We start from the raw sequence: 17,764 nt of genomic DNA, 5'->3' as shown, positions 1-17,764 counted from the left end.
TCTCACAGCAAGAACTGGCAAATCTGGTGCAGTCCATGAGGTGGAGATGCACTGCAGTACTTAATGCAGCTGGTGGCCACAGCAGATACTGACTGTTACTTTTGATTTTGACCCATTATTCCATTTCTGATGGTCACATGTCTGTGGAACTTGTTCAGTTTATGTCTCAGTTGTTGAATCTTATGTTCATACAAATATTTACACATGTTAAGTTTGCTGAAAATAAACAGTGAGAGGACGTTTCTTTTTTTGCTGAGTTTATATTTAATGTACTATGATTATGTTTAGACTAGAGAGCTGATGATGTTTAGTGGGGAGCCACAGTTCTATACTATATCATTGAGAGGTTTGCGGTCTCAACTCCACATACACTTGATAGCCATATGGGTCGTTCCACCAATTTTGAGAAGTTTTAATTTCACCTCATTTTATCATTCTTTCAAAAAGACCACATGTTCATAAAACACCTTTCCCATCTCAAGAGGTTAAATAGTGAAAGGTCTGTAGTAAGTGCTTATTGAAGACATGGTCTGGTGACTAAGAAAGTATTAAAAACCTCCCGGTTTGGGCTGGATGTGTCACTGTGAAGTTCATACATGCATAATCTATGAGCAGCGACAGTTTTTTTCAAGCTGTGCCGCTCCATTTTCCAATTGTAGTCCTTTAGCAGACACTCGTATCCAGTGCAACTAGGGTTAAGTGCCTTGCTCAGGGGCACATCAACACGTTTTTTACCTAGTCGGCTCGGGGATTCAAACCAGCAACCTTTTTGTTTACTGGCCCAACGCGCTTAACCGTTAGGCTACCTGCCACCCATTCCCTACAATTCCCTCCACGTGGGCCAGCCCCCTAACAATTACAGTTCTAGACAATGAGCTTCAGCCTCTCGCATTTGAGTGACAGCTAGTCCCAATGACTCAGTGGACACAGCAGAGAGAGAGAGAGAGCAATATCTGCACATGTCGGACGTAGTACGCAATTTTGAGCAATGACATCGTGCACATACCTGCACATGTGTGACGTAGTATGCAATTTTCGAAACCACTTTTGGCTTGTGAGTGCTATGCAAAAGTATACAAAAGTACCGGAGAATTTCTTTAAGTGTCAAATAAAGTAACAGGGTTGACTAACAGGATTGATGATTTTCCCTTGTGACAGGGGAAATGGAAGCTTACTGTGTGTAACAGGGAGTGGCAATTGAATGCAAGAAAAATTTTTATTGTATAAAAATTGGGTAGCAGGGTTGAAGTGTTGTGCTTACCAGCTCAGTTTTCCACCACAAAACATCAGAAAATGGCCAGAATGAGTAGAACCAGCTCACATGCTTTAACTCTATGATTTTACTATCAAATGATACATCTTAAATAATAAAAATAATAATATTTTCCCATTATTAAAATGAGAGTTCAGTTCACTTAACAGGATTTTACTTCAAATGAGGGACAGACGTAAATGATTCACTAATGACATGAAATAAACAATAATCTTCAGAAATGACTTTGTCAAAGCAACAAATAACTAGGGCTTTACAATGATGCTGTAACCTGGAGACATTTGGGGATTAAGTGGGTTAAAATCTTCCTAGAAGTGACACAAGGTTGACAAAGGGACATGACTATATTAAAGGGCACTTCATTTATTATAACAGGCATTTAAAATTCAATATTGGTGAACAAGTTCTACTTAAAATATCAAAGCGACGCAAAAGGATCTCATTTCGTGGGAGACCCACATAAAATATCATATTTTTTATGAAAATCCTATTTTCCAGATGTGAGTCTTGGAGACACATTGGAGAGAGAGTGACGTGAAACTAAACATTACACTTATCCCACTCTAGAAATTGATATTGAATTACTATACATTTTTCATATTCATTTACACTCCTCATTTTGAACATTCAATTAATTTCCCTTAGGAATCAAGGCCAATGTAATCGAATCCTATAGTATAATTTATGTGGCTCTATTACCTGTATGCATAGATTAGTCCGTTGAAAAACTATATTACACTTGTAATATATAGAGCCACATATAATATATATAACATCAAAAGGCAATAAATACCTCAATGCATCCAAGTCTGATACTGGTTATGATAATGTTACCTGCTAATTTCACAAAACATCAAAGGTGTGATTCTCTATCTGGGAGGAGTGTCATATTACAACATTATGACAGTGATATGGATTATTCAACAAGTGGAACATTAGCTCATCTAATCTCTCATGGACAGACTAATTACGCAATATTTTAGTTTTGGACAGAACCTGGGTTAACAGAGATTAGCTCATCTCTGATCCCATAGTACCACCAGGGTCCCCATACAACCAAATCCTCCACAGCTCATCTCTGATCCCATCGTACCACCAGGGTTCCCCATACAACCAAATCCTCCACAGCTCATCTCTGATCCCATAGTACCACCAGGGTCCCCATACAACCCAAAATCCTCCACAGCTCATCTCTGATCCCATAGTCCACCAGGGTCCCCATACAACCAAATCCTCCACAGCTCATCTCTGATCCCATAATACCACCAGGGTCCCCATACAACCAAATCCTCCACAGCTCAATCTCTGATCCCATAGTACCACCAGGGTCCCCATACAACCAAATCCTCCACAGCCCTCATGTTCCGTCCTGATCCCAAATCAATTCCACCACGGTCACCGCCAATCAATTACCAACTCCTGAACAGCCTCCTCCTCTGATACCCACCACGTCGCTCGCATCCTCTCACAACTCCCACTAAGTACCACCAGGGTCCCCATACAACCAAATCCTCCACAGCTCATCTCTGATCCCATAGTACCACCAGGGTCCCCATACAACCAAATCCTCCACAGCTGGTACAAAGGCCTGCAGGAATATGACAGCACAAACGAACTGTGTCTAACGTGACTTCTCCTATTGAGTTTCCAGTTTCCACATCATGCTAACAGTGAACCCTAACATCCACGGGAACAATTGTCTTCTCAGGGGACTTAGTCCCTGGCAAAACTCTTCTTCTCAGCCTTCTTAGATACTCGTCTCACCACTAATATTAGGCTAGTGTAGATTATGACTATGAGAAACGGAAGGGCTGTGATGGTGAGAGAAAAATAGTAGTAGAAGGGTGCGATGGTGAGAGGTCACACCCTAGTACACATGATTTCATCTACGGCTAAGCAGGCATTCAACGTGACTTGTTTCATGGAACCTATGCGTAATAATAGGAAATGTTGATACCAAATGTGTCTCTATCCTGGGGTTGATGTAATAMATTTATTTTTGGTCATTTTGTAATAATCCTAGACCTCATGGAGATACAGTCAGTATATGATGTCAGCTCTCTCTTTGTGGTCATGAGAAGAAAAAAACGGCCCAACATCAGTCACTGTAGTCGTGCAATCCCGACCGTTAGAGTGAAGCGAGAGGAAGCTTGAGGCAGCCAAAATAATGTTTTTCTCTGTACGGTTTCCTATCATAGCTGACATTGGCCATGTCACAGTGATGCTTGAGTAGTGGTGGTTATGCCTTAAGCGTTAGTATCCCTTTTATTCTCAGTAATGCCACAGTTCTAACCTGTCATTCAATCCCTCATATCACTCACCAGCATACTCCACATAACTCCGTTTCACCAAACAAAGTGATATGATAAGATTCAACTGCAACCTGAAGATCAGGGATCATAAGATGTATTGAATCACATTGGGTTAAAGAGAGATGGCCAACTCATAGAGCAAAGAGTCTGAAGATTACACAGTGAAATTGTTTGGAATGCCTGGACAATCTATTTAATAGATCTGTTGTTCTCTCCTTCTGTTCATTCTGCAGGCAGATATTATGTTATACTGACTGAGAGAGAAAGAGAGAAAGAGAGAGAGAGAGAGAGAGAGAGAGAGAGAGATATGGGTGGTTGGGGTGAAGGAGTGAAGGAGTGAGGAGAGGGGGGTGATGCTAGCCGACTGTGCTGAATCAGAGTGTGGGATGATTCTAGAATTTATTTTCATTCACTGTTGTTTATTTATTTGTCTGTCTCTAAGGAGACAACAGGAAATGGGGTAGTTATAGAAAGATAGGGGAAAGAGGCCGTCAGGCAGCCAAAGCAGAGCAGTTCCTCACACCACCGCGAACTGATTCTGATCATAGATGATCACATTATCTTTATAAGCAGCACAAACACCTCGCAAATTAGCATATTTTAGCAGTGGCACTCTTTGGTTTTGTTTCCGAATGGTACTCTATTCCCTATGTAGTAGACTGCTCTAGTCAAAAGTAGTGCACTATGTAGAAAAAAGGGTGCCATTTCAGACACAGACTCCATTGTCAACACCTCGTGCTTTGTTTGTCTAAGAATGTAATGTAAACCTGATGACAAGACTACCATACTAGAGCATGAGGTTAAACTAATAGCTACACAAACACACTTCATCGTGTATCCCTCTCTCTCTCTCTCTCTCTAACCATCCCCCTCTCTGCCTCCTCCCAGCACATTCTGTTTCTCTGACTACACACGCAACATTCTCCTAACCTCCTCACACACACATGCTCAGAAAATGTGCTGACTCATATCATGCCACTGTTTCCTATGCATGCCATTTTACCCGAAGAAACACCATGTGCCGTCACTAATCCCCTCTATGTAAACCTGCTTAATCTTTGCATCTCCATTAGGTGTGCTTTCATGCACATGCATATATGTGCATATACACGTGTGTTTGTACGTGCATGTGTGTACATTTGAGAGAGACTGCATCTCTATCTCTTTAAACAGCTGGGCAGGCCTTAGCGGTCCATTGTGACACATCTGGGCTGTGTCAGACAGAGGGCGGGRGCGGGGCAGAGCGGGGSSGGGGGSGGGGGGGSGGGGGGGGGGGGGGGGGGGGGGGGGGKGGGAAGCTGTTGAACTAACTCTAAGGGCCAACAGAGATGAGCACTTCACACTGATGCCAGCCCAGGACACTGGAAGTAACCTAACCCTCGTCTGACCAACACCCAATAGCAGCTTTCCCAGTGGTTACCCTTTGTCCCTGGGTACTCCTGACCTCCAAGGAAGGAATCCCACCTGGAACCTATTGCTTTGCTGTCCGTCAATTGCCAATCCACTGTAAGTCTGATGAGTTCTTTCCCGGGTAACTACGTATCTTTCTTTTTTTGCTCTCTGCACCTACAAGTAACTGAATGGGCTCTATTTGAACATACATAACACAATGGAAGCATCCCGGAGTCACTTCTTCTTGCTTCTTCACGTTGAGACTGGTGTTTTGCGGGTACTATTTAATGAAGCTGCCTGTTGAACACTTGTGAGGCGTCTGTTTCTCAAACTAGACACTCTAATGTACTTGTTCTCTTGCTCAGTTGTGCACCGGGGCCTCCCACTCCTCTTTCTATTCTGGTTAGAGACAGTTTGCACTGTTCTGTGAAGGGAGTAATACACAGCGTTGTACGAGATCTTCAGTTTCAGAAGATCTCTTGTTTCTAGTCATTTTGTGCCTGTCCTCGAACCCACAAATGCTGATGCTCCAGATACTCAACTAGTCTACAGAAGGCCAGTTTTATTGCTTCTTTTATCAGAACAACAGTTTTCAGCTTTGCTGACATAATTGCAAAATGGTTTTCTAATGATCAATTAGCCTTTTAAAATGATACACTTGGATTAGCTAACACAACGTGCCATTGGAACACAGGAGTGATGGTTGCTGATAATGGGCCTCTACGCCTATGTAGATATTCCATTTTAAAAATCTGCCGTTTCCAGCTACAATAGTCATTTACAACATTAACAATGTCTACACTGAATTTCTGATCAATTTGATGTTATTTTAATGGACAAAAAAAATGGTTTTCTTTCAAAAACAAGGACATTTCTAAGTGACCCCAAACTTTTGAACGGTAGTGTATCTTTACTAAATACTTTAACTTGAACCCATTTGCAGTCCACGTTCTAAGTAAATGCACGGCTTCAATAGCATTCACACTGATATAGGGGCTTGGCCTACTGTAAATTGCATTATGGCTATAACATTGTCAATAAGCAAGATTAAATTCATTATTGATAAGGCCTAATAAGTGAACGAATAATTCTAATCAAATTCTAAACAAAATAACTTGTTTTAAATAGACTATGTCACACTTACAGGTACCATAATTTCTTACTGTGGGCATATAATATTAAAACAATGCAGACAATGGAAAGTTTTATACACATCCAAACTGTTCACACTAGCCAGACAAAGATCCAATATAAAGAGAAAGGGAGAATGTCAACTAACCGTTATATTGCTCCCAAATAGGCCTATGTTTTATGAACATAATCGCAACCATTTTACAGATTAGATAGCATTCCCACATCTCCAAGAAGTTATATTGCAATCACGCCACGGACGTTGTCACCATGAAACCAGGAAGGTTAACCATTAGGTTGTAATAAAATGAAACAAAACATAAGCCTACAAATAATAATACATAAATCAATGTCAAATGTAATGACATCATAATATCGCCAGGATAAAAAAGACACGAATTGCTGTTGAACCACCCTTCGTTATAGTAGGCCTAAGGAGGGCTTGGCTTTTGAACATATAAAACGGGAAACAAGCAATTTTACAGGTTACAGATAAACTTCTCAATTCAAAAGTTCAATGGTATTCACCGAGGTTCAATGATATATCTCTCATTGCATGATGGGCATGGGCACGTAGCCTACATCATTTACGCACGTCCAAAACGGGACTTGCGTGGCTAAAATAAGGCGGACTTGCTTACAATGCATAGATAAAAAGGAAATGCCAGCTCACTGTTTTATTTGATATAAGACAGGTAAATTGCCGAACCTGGCGTTAGGGGTGGGAAATGTTCATTGCGCAAGGTTTTACATGACGAAATTGCAAACTAATGTGCGTTTGACAGTAGTGCCGCCTTAACACCAGCCAAAAATAGAGCCCAATTTCCTCATACTTTTTTGCTACAATATGGAATGAGTATTATGTTGTTTGTTTGTCTTGAAGTCGTGATGACATTTGATTACATTTCCTCAAGAATGTTTTAGTAAAATAACACCATATTCCCATATCAAGGATACACTGATAACAACGTGTTTCTCCTCTCCTTCAGGTCTCAGTGTTTCTGAAAATGTTCAATTCTCATTTTGATTTAGCTTAGGTATTTTCTTAGGCTTTCAAGTGCTTTGATTTTTCACATTAAGAATGAGGTGCTGATTCACTTGGAATTGGGATGACAGAGCTCCTACCATATAGTTGTTTGCAGCCACTGATAAGATACAGAAATAAAAAGGCCGTGATAGTCATTCACTTAAACTTTCTCCAAACAGTGCAAGTTTTGTGGCCTATTTCTGAACATATGTCTTCTTTGTAATGCAGAGATAAATCACTGTGTTAGCTAGTTAGTGACGGAGATGCAACGTTAGACACTGGTCAGATCCTGACCAGTTGACTGTCTCTTCCAGCTGGGTTGGCTCTGGGTCTCTGCTAAACAGATAGATTAAATGTAACACTCCCGTGCGGTAGGAACGTCCACCCACCAACACACCCACTAACTCTTGTCAGTCTTTTACAAACATTGGCATATATGGGGCTAGGAGGGTGTGCTAGCTTTTCATTTCAAGCAGTAGTGAGCTACTCCTCTAGCCTGGTCCCAGATCTGTCTGTGCTGTTTGGCAAGGCATTGACTATAGCAGTTGAATATGCAGAATAAACAGATCTGTGGCCAGGCTTGTACTTCTCAGCACCTCTGGGGCAGTATGCTGTCTCTATATCACTGCCAAGAACTGCCATTGTATACCGACTACTACATAAATACATGGAATAAAGTGTAATAGGTGTCCGTGTCATCTTGATACACATCTACTGTCCTACAAAAGTACATTGACTGGTTTACAAGGAGCTATGGGATTGTTTTGAGATGAAGACAAAATGGAGTTTTGCAATACTCACGTGCTGTGAGGTCAATCAATGAACTGAGTTGAAGCTCTGTGTATCAGAAGTTTGTTCATTGAAGCACACAGAACGTAATAACATTACATTGTTTGACAATGTTTTACTAAGGGTGGGCAAACATTTCTATTGGGCATCATCCCTTGACAATAGGATACATTAAGATGTGAATGTTGATCTCTCACCAACACTTAACTGATACTTTTTCATTCTGCTAAACTTGCTTTCAGCCAAGACGCCTCCACCATTATCCAGAGAGAGGTTTGAGTGTGTGTGTGTGTGTATATATACGTCTGCTGACATGTGTTATCTAAGTCCTGTGGGCCTGTAGAGCTGCTCTACTAGCCTACTGTCTGTCTGTCTGTCTGTCTGTCTGTCTGTCTGTCTGTCTGTCTGTCTGTCTGTCTGTCTGTCTGTCTGTCTGTCTGTCTGTCTGTCTTGGTTGTTGTCTGTCTGTCTGTCTGTCTGTCTGTCTGTCTGTCTGTCTGTCTGTCTGTCTGTCCCATGCTGTGAGTGTGACATCCACCCAACACACCCTGTATTCAGCATCCAGGGCTAAAACACTATGCTGGAGTATTCTTCCTTATAGGCATAATGACTGACCGTTGAGTGCAGCAGTGTGTGTATCTAATGAGCCTAATCTGGACCACAGAGACCCTTACACTGTATAATTTATAGAATATGTCTTCCACTCTGCAGAATTCAGTCTCTTTCACTCAGGATGTGGAGTTCAGTCTCTCTCACTGAGAGTGAAGCAGCATTGACTGTCAGTATCTATACAGCAGGTCTCCGTGCTGTAGTGTGCTACAGGTTGTTTACGTTAGAGGGAAAAGTTCAAGACACGTCTTCATACTTACAGAGAGAGTTTGGGACGGTTTCTCCAAAGTGCTCCTGGTGAATGGAGAATCTCCATTGAAAGTACTTTTCAGTCCAGGAAATGTAGTATAATCTGTGTCCAGGAATCAGGGTCCTAAAGTTTTGTTTTGACTCCTCACCGCTCTTCACACTTAAAAGACGCTGTCTGAATTCCAATCATTGTAATCATTGCAACACCCATGGCTTTATTACCCTGTTATCTGTATCTGCACCTGTAAAAAGGAGTAGAATCCATCCCTATGGAGGTTGGAACACGCTGACACTCCCACACTCCTAGTTGTATGAGTCAGGTCAAACAGAAGATAGAGGATAGCCCCATATCCTGTCAGTGTCCCAAATGGCACCCTAATCCCTACATTGTGCATTACTTTTGACCGGAGGCCTATGGGCTCCCAGCTGAATGAGTCATGTCAAACAGAGGATAGAGGATAGTCCTGGATCCTATCTCTCCTATCCAGCAGGCCTACGTCCCATAGGCGCTGCGCTGCGGCTGGGGCATACCCACCCGTCCACACTTTCACACATGCAGTGTGATGGGGTGAGTCACTCATTGGGCAGACCACACTGTATGCTATGGCTAGTATCCAGCGGGAGGGAGGGACTCCCACCCGGAGGGACTCCCACCCTTGGAACCAACAATGTTTGTGTACCTCATTGCCCAGACAACACTGCAGCAGGATGAATGAATGACTGACTGGAGGGAGACACCTCAGTATTTATTCAGTTTGGAGCACATCCAACATACCTTATTCTATACAGCATACTGTACATGGTACATCCACCCTGACCCCCTCTCAGTTTCAACATGAGAGGAATTATCATGTCTTTGGAATTCTATCCAGAGAGATTAATAAATACATGTGTTGTTCATGGTATTCAGGATAAACAAACAATGTGTCATGAAATCACTTATTTTAAAGTACACAAAGTGAGTAACTTACAAGCGGCTTTCCTGCTGCGTAAATAGGCACCGAGTCTTCTAAGGATATCAGGAATCCTAGCCGTCGGGCACTCCCTGACGTAGCGACGCGCCGATGGGCGTTGTTCTTCCATAATGAGATACTTTATAACTGCAGCGCTGCCACTGACGTCAATCTAGCCAGAAGGACTTGTGACCTGTGGACTACAGTTTTTGGACTCTTTGGGAAACTTGCTTTTTGCGATTTTCGGCTGAAAACCATTTCTGTGAAATTATAGTCACTCCGCAGTCGCATTAAGTAAGTTGACTTTTCTTCCAGTTGTGGTTATTTATTCGCTAGATTAATGCGCATGGAATATGTGGTACGCACGGAACACCAACACCAAGCGGGCTTTCAGGGGAGCGGCTTGGTTTATTTTTCTAGTACCTTTAACACCCATAACGTGGTTGACAGATGGTTGTCTTTATTTTACTTATCGACTATCAGTGTGTCGACATACAATAGCTTTTTCCGTTATATTATGTGACATTTAAAAATTTTGCTAGATAGTTGGAGTAGAATTGTTTGTTTATAATTCATGCGCACTTATTGATAATATGGATGCAACCAATACAAACATTGTCTCTACTGACTGAATCTGCGGTGTTGTGTGAAAGGTGGTCTGTTCTTATCTAGACTGCCTTTTTTTATACATTTTTAGTAAGGACAGGCCACACTAAAAATAGTGTAGGTAGTATGCACATATCTTCAGCTTATTACAAGTTGAATATAAGGAGGACATTAATATTGTCTCTTTTAGAACTCTGCTGATAGACATTCCACGGTGCTGATAAAGTTTTGGTGTAGGCGCTGTTCTGAGTTCAGAACGGGTACTGCAAATCCTGCAGTGACACACCCATGTCCCAGTCCCACAGAACTGGAGAGAGACTGAGACATTCACAAACTAACGGTGTCCCTTCCTTTTATCATTTAGCTTCTTCTGGCAAGATGCTGCTCCTTCTACTGGGAATTGTCATCCTGCACGCCGCAGCCCTAGTCCTCCTGTTTGTGTCAACGATTGTCAGCGTAAGTAAACCATCGTTATCAATGAATGATCTGATAAAGCAACGTATTATTGATATCTCATTTATGATAATCATTCCAAACAATTTATTTTTTTATATACATATAAAAATCAGTAGTTTGTTTTAAAGCATTGACATCTCTGCTATCTGTAAAGGTGTTTTCTATCAGGCTGCAGTGTTCTCTTGTTAATAGCAATACTGTGTTTATCTTCTAGGCCTGGACGACAGGGTCCACTAGCAGCTCCGACCTCTGGAATAACTGCTCTACAACCAATGGAGGATACCACTGTGACCCAGCCTACACTGGAGGTAGGATGCAGTACAGACTGACTTTGTACATCTGTGGCTTGTTTTTTTTCCATTCTGCATGATGCTGATGATGCAACCTCTTGTCCAATAGTAAACTTATTTTGAAAGAATATACTGTAGACATGTATTTCTTGACCCTGTAAATTGAGTAGTCTGTTTGTGCATTTGACATCAAGCTGGGTGTCGATTCTTCTGAGGTGTGTCTTGAGAATAAGTTCAGCACTGTTGGTTGACTGAAAGATCAGTAGACAGTAAGACATGGGAAGACCTGAACTGTGATTAACTATAACTGGCTTAATCCCTGAAAGCCCACCCATTCACTCTCTAGTTTACCGTGCCCCTGAAGGGCGTGTCAGGCGCCACTGTGACTCTACTGCCATCAAGGGGTGAAGATGTGAACCTAGAGTTTGCCCTGGTCATAGGCTCTCCTCTGTATAAATAGTCATGGTGTGATGTCCATATTCAGGCTGCATGTTTGGGAGGCCGTAGTGGTGGGATGAAGTTTTAGGGTGGGACTTTGTAGGAAATTTCAAGGGTTAGCTCTGGGGAGGGGTGTGTGGCAGACAGGGAGGCCTTGGACCACCCCATGTAGGACATAGTGCGCTGACAACCCTGGTCACGCCCATGTATCAGATTGTGTGTACAGCGAGATCATTAACAAAACGAGAGATCTAGCAGCTGTGTTTGTCTGAGACAGATTTAGACCAAAGCCAACAGTGGTTGGAGGGTAAGACTGCACAAAGATTGCAACTAGACCATATTAAATGAGAAGTTATGAATGTACATTACATGACCAAAAGTATGTTAACACCTGTTTGTCAAACACCTCATTCCAAAATCATGGGCATTAATATGCTGTATGGACCTCGCTTTGTGCATTGTCATGAAACAGGAAAGGGCCTTCCCCAAACTGTTGCCACAGTTGGAAGCTCAGAATCGACTAGAATGTCATTGTATGCTGCAGCTTTACGATTTCCCTTCATTGGAACTAAGGGGCCTAGCCCGAACCATGAGAAATAGCCCCAGACCATTATTCCTCCTCCACCAAACTTTACAGTTGGCACAATGCATTCGGGTAGGTAGTGTTCTCCTGGCATCCGCCAAACCCAGATTTGTCCGTCGGACTGCCAGATGGTGAAGCGTGATTCATCACTCCAGAGAACATGTTTCCACTGCTCCAGAGTCCAATGGTGGTGAGCTTTACCCCACTCCAGCTGATGCTTGGCATGGTGATCTTAGGCTTGTGTGCGGCTGTTCGGCCATGGAAACCCATTTCATAAAGCTCTCGACGAACAGTTCTTGTGCTGACGTTGCTTCCAGAGGCAGTTTGGAACTCGATAGTAAGTGTTGCAACTGAGGACAGAAGATTTTTACACGCTACTTGTAATAACAGCACTTACATTTGACCGGGTCAGCTCTAGCAGGGCAGAAATTTTTCTGTGCCACATTGAAAGTCACTGAGCTCTTCAGTAAGGCCATTCTACTGACAATGTTTGTCTATGGAGATTGCATGGTTGTGTGCTCGATTTTTATACACCTGTCAGCAACGGGTGTGTCTGAAATAGCCGAATCCACTAATTTGAAGACGTGTCCACATACTTTTGTGTGTGCATTTGCAATAGAATATCTTACAATTTCCAGAAACATGATTCTAGAGGCACTGTAATACTATAGAACTTGTGTTCAATTGCCTTAGACCCAGTACCACAGTGCTAACTGCAGTAGCTTCGAGCCCATCAGGCCGTAGCTAGCTGCCTGGTGATGTCATGTGTCTAGAATGTGCGGGTGGGTCTTGGGCCCCGGTGTGTGTTGTCAATGAGACAGGCAGTAGAGCCAACAGCAGGCTGAAGCCAACATGCTCGCTCTCTGTCTTTCTCTCGCTCTCTCCCCCTCTGCCAGGTGGATTCATGGAACAGCTTGTTTGTTTGATTTGCTTTCATTACACCACTGATTGACATACTGTGTTTGTGTAAGGAGGCACGTGTGTTTGTGTTCTGTGAGGAGGGAGGGATCGAGGGGAAGATAGTGGAGTCTGTACTCAAGTGCACGGGGCCCGGCCCAGTCAATCAGTAGTGCTCAAAGGCCCCTGGAGTACTTTACTGAGCAATCAGTACATCTGGCATGCCTGGACTGGGAGAGATAAACATGAGGACAGAGCATACTGAGTAACATGAGGCTCAGTATACTGAGAGGGCGGGATGGTGGTGGAGGCACGTCCGAAGGTCACACCCACTGGGTGGCCTTTTATTTTTAATTTTGCTATTAGGAGTTAAGTTATGTAGTTATGCGTAGTTTTGTATTCCACATGGGGATTGGTTTGTTTTGTCCATCTTGTTTGCACTTGACCTGCCTTTGCCCCTGAAATGGGAATCCAGTCTTAGTTTGTATCACAAATTAGAGTTAAGCAAAGTCCACACTAGGGTTGCGCCTTCCTGTATGTTAGTTATTACATGGACACACAGCAGCTGGTATGATCTCTACTGTAGCCACAAGCTGGCACATTAATCTTTTATATGAAGCTTTGATAGTCAGGACTCAACAAACCAAGAACAATTCTTCATTTTCCTGTTTGGACTTTTCTGTGAAATCTTTGTCTGTATATTTTATATACATTGTAGAGTATAGACTACAGTATAACATATTGTTGTACAGGTATACCCATGGCGCATATAATGGCAATACCCGTAGACACAAGCACAACGAGCGTTATTATGGTAGCTATTCTGTCCCCAGAGGACCACATCTCACACCAGAAAATCCCCCATGCCACAACGTCACAGCCTTCTGGTACCAGACAGGCAGCCCTGAAGAGAGGAAAGAAGAGAACCTGTCTGTTTATCAACAGTATAGATGGAGATATTTATAGAGCCCTAATATAGAGCAGAACAACCAAGGATAATGTAACCTATCATGTTTAGGCCTATACATGGAGTTATTGCATGTCATTACATATACATTCCAGTATTCTCGTTATTATGAGAGCTGTTTGTATTGGTTTTGTGTAATGCTTTCGTGGATATAAATAGTGTTTGTCATATTGCTGTACAGTGGATGGGTTCGATAATAGTGTTGGCAATTTCCTCTGCCATATCTCCTGTCTAGTGTGCTCTGCTCTGGGGTGAGTGCAGCATGGGGACAGACATAATTGTCTTTCTGGGTAACGTGACTCTTTGATGGCCTCATCGAATCCATTAAACCCTGTTGTCATTTCCCCAAACCTCTCATGAAAAGATGTATTAGTTTACTGGAAAACTACAGGTGCATCATGGGAGATTTAGAAACCATCTACAAATGGATATCAACTGAAGAAACTGTTATGAATTAGTAATGTGTTTGCAGACTGAGTACTTTTGCTGATGTTTGTTTGTGTGGTCACGCAAGGTCGCCACAAAGCCAACTGTCTCCTTACTTCAACATTATTTACGCATCTACTTCTTAGCTACAGTCATTCATTAAGGTTGCTTAACCAATTTAGTGATGCTAAAGCAGCCTGAGCAGGGCCTCAAAAACCACTGGATTCATGATTAATTAAATACCTGTAAAAACAAGCATGCACAGTAAGTTTGGTACCTGACAGACTCAAATACTGAGACTGGAACCTTCTCTTCCTACTTGACTAAGGTCCAGTGTCTTTAGTATCCTATGAGAGCGTGCAGTTCTGTTTGGCTCTGTATAACTTTTTTTGTTTGTTTGGGTAGCATTAGCCACCAAAAGGGGACTGTAGCAGACACAGCTAAACATGAGATGAGAGAGAGAGAGGGATGGCTGGCTTAGGAAACCTGAGTGGATGCAGGTTGCATGCATGACCCTCAGACAAGAAATAGACCCCCTTGGAAGTCCAGGCATTCCAGACGTAGATAGCGCTACAACCACAGCACTAACACACACAGATTGGTGGGGGGGCTATGTCTCAAATTCCCTGGCTGTCAATATAGGTTACTATAATGGGTTAACAGGGCTTTCTGTACTGTAGTAAGCTGGCCTTGGAACAGTGGTAGGTAGCCAGAGGATCAATATGTTACACAAAGTGTTAGGGGCCTGTGTGTATTACTGAGTACGCTACAATGCTTTCAGGAACAGAATATCTATGTAGGTACCATTATTGTAAATCCATTAAGGATTCCAGGTAACTAAACAAGACTCATTCCCTGTCTGGCCAGACCAATATTTAGCTGATCAACAATTTTGAGTTTCATTCTCATAAGTGGTTGCTTTAGTGTTGCGACCTCGGCATGATTCGTTTACCATGTTGTGTATAAAAAGTGAGGTTGATTTCTAGAAGTGAGTCTTATGGGTCCATGTGCTGTATAGCCATGTATCCTGTGTGGTCCTCTGTAGCTCAGTTGGTAGAGCATGTCTCTTGCAACACCAGGATAGTGGGTCTGGGACCAACCATAATAAGAAAAAAAAAAGAAGTCCACTTTGGATAAAATAATCTGCTAAATGTCATATATTATTATCTATAATTGACTGACAAGCTCCCTCTCTCTTCCCTACAGAGTGGATCCAGGCAGTGCAGGCCCTGATGATCCTGTCCATCATCTTCAGCTTCATCTCTCTCTTCCTGTTCTTCTGTCAGCTCTTCACCCTCCAGAAGGGAGGACGCTTCTTTGTCACTGGAGTCTTCCAGATCCTTGCCAGTGAGTAGCCATTTTGTCCAGAAACACAACTGAAACGGACACATTCAGAAGTTTACACTACACTCTTCGAAGTATATGTGCCTGGAAGAACCTTTTGGGTTGCCCCCCTGGCGGAACCTTTCCACTTGAAAAATGTTCCTCAAGCAACCCCTCTGAAAAGGTTATTTGAGGAACCCCTGTGTAAATGTTCAAACCAGAACCTTTATGTGATTGGAGGGGTTCAATTCTTAACCTTTATTGTAGAGGTGACAGCCTATCAGATTGAGGTGTGGCTTATTGGAGGCATAGCTTTCAGATAATTATTTTTGTTCACACTTTAGCATAAATGTCATTCCTGTTCAAATTTGTACATTGCAAATTAAAATGTTCCTTGAATGCATGTCACATATTCTAATATGTTTATCATTGCTGATTACATATAGTGGTAACTATTCGGACTTTGGAATTTTTATATGCTCTTGAAGAACTCAAACTCCTTTGTTAGCTTCATTGAAACTACAAAACCACCAGTGTTCAACCTTAGCATGTAATGACAATACAACAGAACAGATGAACTGGAATGACATTTAGTCTAACGGGTGACTAAGATATATTTTACAGCCACGCCTCTACTCCAGGGTCCCTCCATGAACCCGTTGCTACAATAGGGGTTTATCCCTTGTTTATTGTATTCTGTGCCCTTTGGCTATGGATAGACACTTCTTCTAGTCTATTGTGTCAAAGGGCTGCCAATGTCAAACCTCCCAGGTTGGCACTGTAGGCTGTGCCAGTGGGCACAGAGACAATGACACAAGTGGAAATGTCAAGACAGGCAATGTAGGGGGTGAACAACATCCACAAAGAGACAAAGCCATGACATGCTTGTTCAGTGGGCAGGGCTGGGGAACTTGGAAGTAGGCCAAGGTTCTAGATGAGGAAGTGACAGAGGCCTGTTTATGGTTAAATAGCCACCATCTCCCCCAATGCTGCCCAGCAGGGTTCATAGTAGGACACATTAAATAAAGCACAGATTGTGATGACATGACACAACAATTTGATCTTCAAGATCAAATGGAATTCACTCTATTGTATGTAAACATTTCCTCTCATCCTCTCCAGGTCTGTTTGTGATGAGTGGAGCAGTGATCTACACAGTGATGAGTCCGGACTGGGTGCCAGCATCGGAGGCCTTCGGCTGGGCTTATATCCTGGCCTGGGTGGCCTTCCCTCTGGCCCTGATCAGCGGACTCATCTACGTCATCTTGAGAAAACGGGAATGAGGCCCGTGTCCCCTAACCTCCACCCCGCCCTCAGCATTAACAATCACCCCTAGGAGACTAAACTCAAAAGCTTGAGGACCTGTATACCTCACTGGGTCACAAGGCTGCTTCACCTAGGTCTGCACCGCACCCTAGGGGTAACACCAAAAACACAACCACCAAAAATGACATAATGAAACAACCAATACTGTCAAATGTATATACTGTAGTATCTATGGTTTAAAACCTATTTATAACACATTTTACGTGTATGTACATAGTATTGTCGTGTTGCTCCGTTGACAAAAATATTCGTATGAGCTTCATTTTAGCTGATAAAGTGCCTAAATATTTGTTTATAATTAGGCGCTGTTTGTTTCTCTCTATGTAACCCACCAAAAATGTAAGAATAAAAAAAGTTTTGAACTATTTTAACCAAAGTGCATGTATAAAATATAGAACTAGAAAGAATGTGTAACTGAGCTTGCTTTACAAAAACTAAAAGTGGTAACATCCAAATTATGGTTGTTAAAGGGATTCTCCAGTACTTTGTATACTTTTTAGCCAGTAGTTTTAAAAGTAGAGCTCACGATCCAAAAGTGGCCCTCGAAAATTGCGTACTACGACACGTGCCCAATGTCACTGCTCCCTCTCATGCTCTGCTGTGTGTGCCTCTTCCTAGTTGTCACAAATATGGTGAGGAGCTGAAGCTCATTGGTTGAACTAAAATTGCTAGGGGGCTGGCTCAAATGGGACAAATTCTAGGAAAAATGGCAAAGCA

The 17,764-nt window shown here is 42.5% G+C and overlaps 1 protein-coding gene across 1 annotated transcript; it reads left to right on the top strand.

Annotated features, from left to right (window-relative positions):
- Positions 1–9,889: 9,889 nt before the first annotated feature.
- On the top strand, positions 9,890–17,487 carry pmp22b (peripheral myelin protein 22b). Its single transcript, XM_023993444.3, has 5 exons — positions 9,890–10,029; positions 10,706–10,797; positions 11,012–11,105; positions 15,605–15,745; positions 16,844–17,487. Exons 2-5 carry the CDS (start codon positions 10,720–10,722, stop codon positions 17,002–17,004), a joined length of 474 nt encoding a protein of 157 aa, XP_023849212.1. The 5' UTR covers positions 9,890–10,029; positions 10,706–10,719; the 3' UTR covers positions 17,005–17,487.
- The last annotated feature ends 277 nt before the right edge of the window (positions 17,488–17,764 follow it).

Source organism: Salvelinus sp. IW2-2015, linkage group LG8 (genome assembly GCF_002910315.2).
Source record: "Salvelinus sp. IW2-2015 linkage group LG8, ASM291031v2, whole genome shotgun sequence".
Lineage (NCBI taxonomy): Eukaryota > Metazoa > Chordata > Actinopteri > Salmoniformes > Salmonidae > Salvelinus > Salvelinus sp. IW2-2015.
Note: the sequence above shows the minus strand (reverse complement) of the source record. Positions and strands in the feature narration are given on the sequence as shown.

Coding starts and splice junctions, on each gene's coding strand:
- pmp22b (XM_023993444.3), top strand. CDS start 10,720: ATGCTGCTCCTTCTACTGGGAATTGTCATCCTGCACGCCGCAGCCCTA. Junction 10,798..11,011: donor TTGTGTCAACGATTGTCAGC/GTAAGTAAACCA, acceptor TTTATCTTCTAG/GCCTGGACGACAGGGTCCAC. Junction 15,746..16,843: donor AGTCTTCCAGATCCTTGCCA/GTGAGTAGCCAT, acceptor CATCCTCTCCAG/GTCTGTTTGTGATGAGTGGA.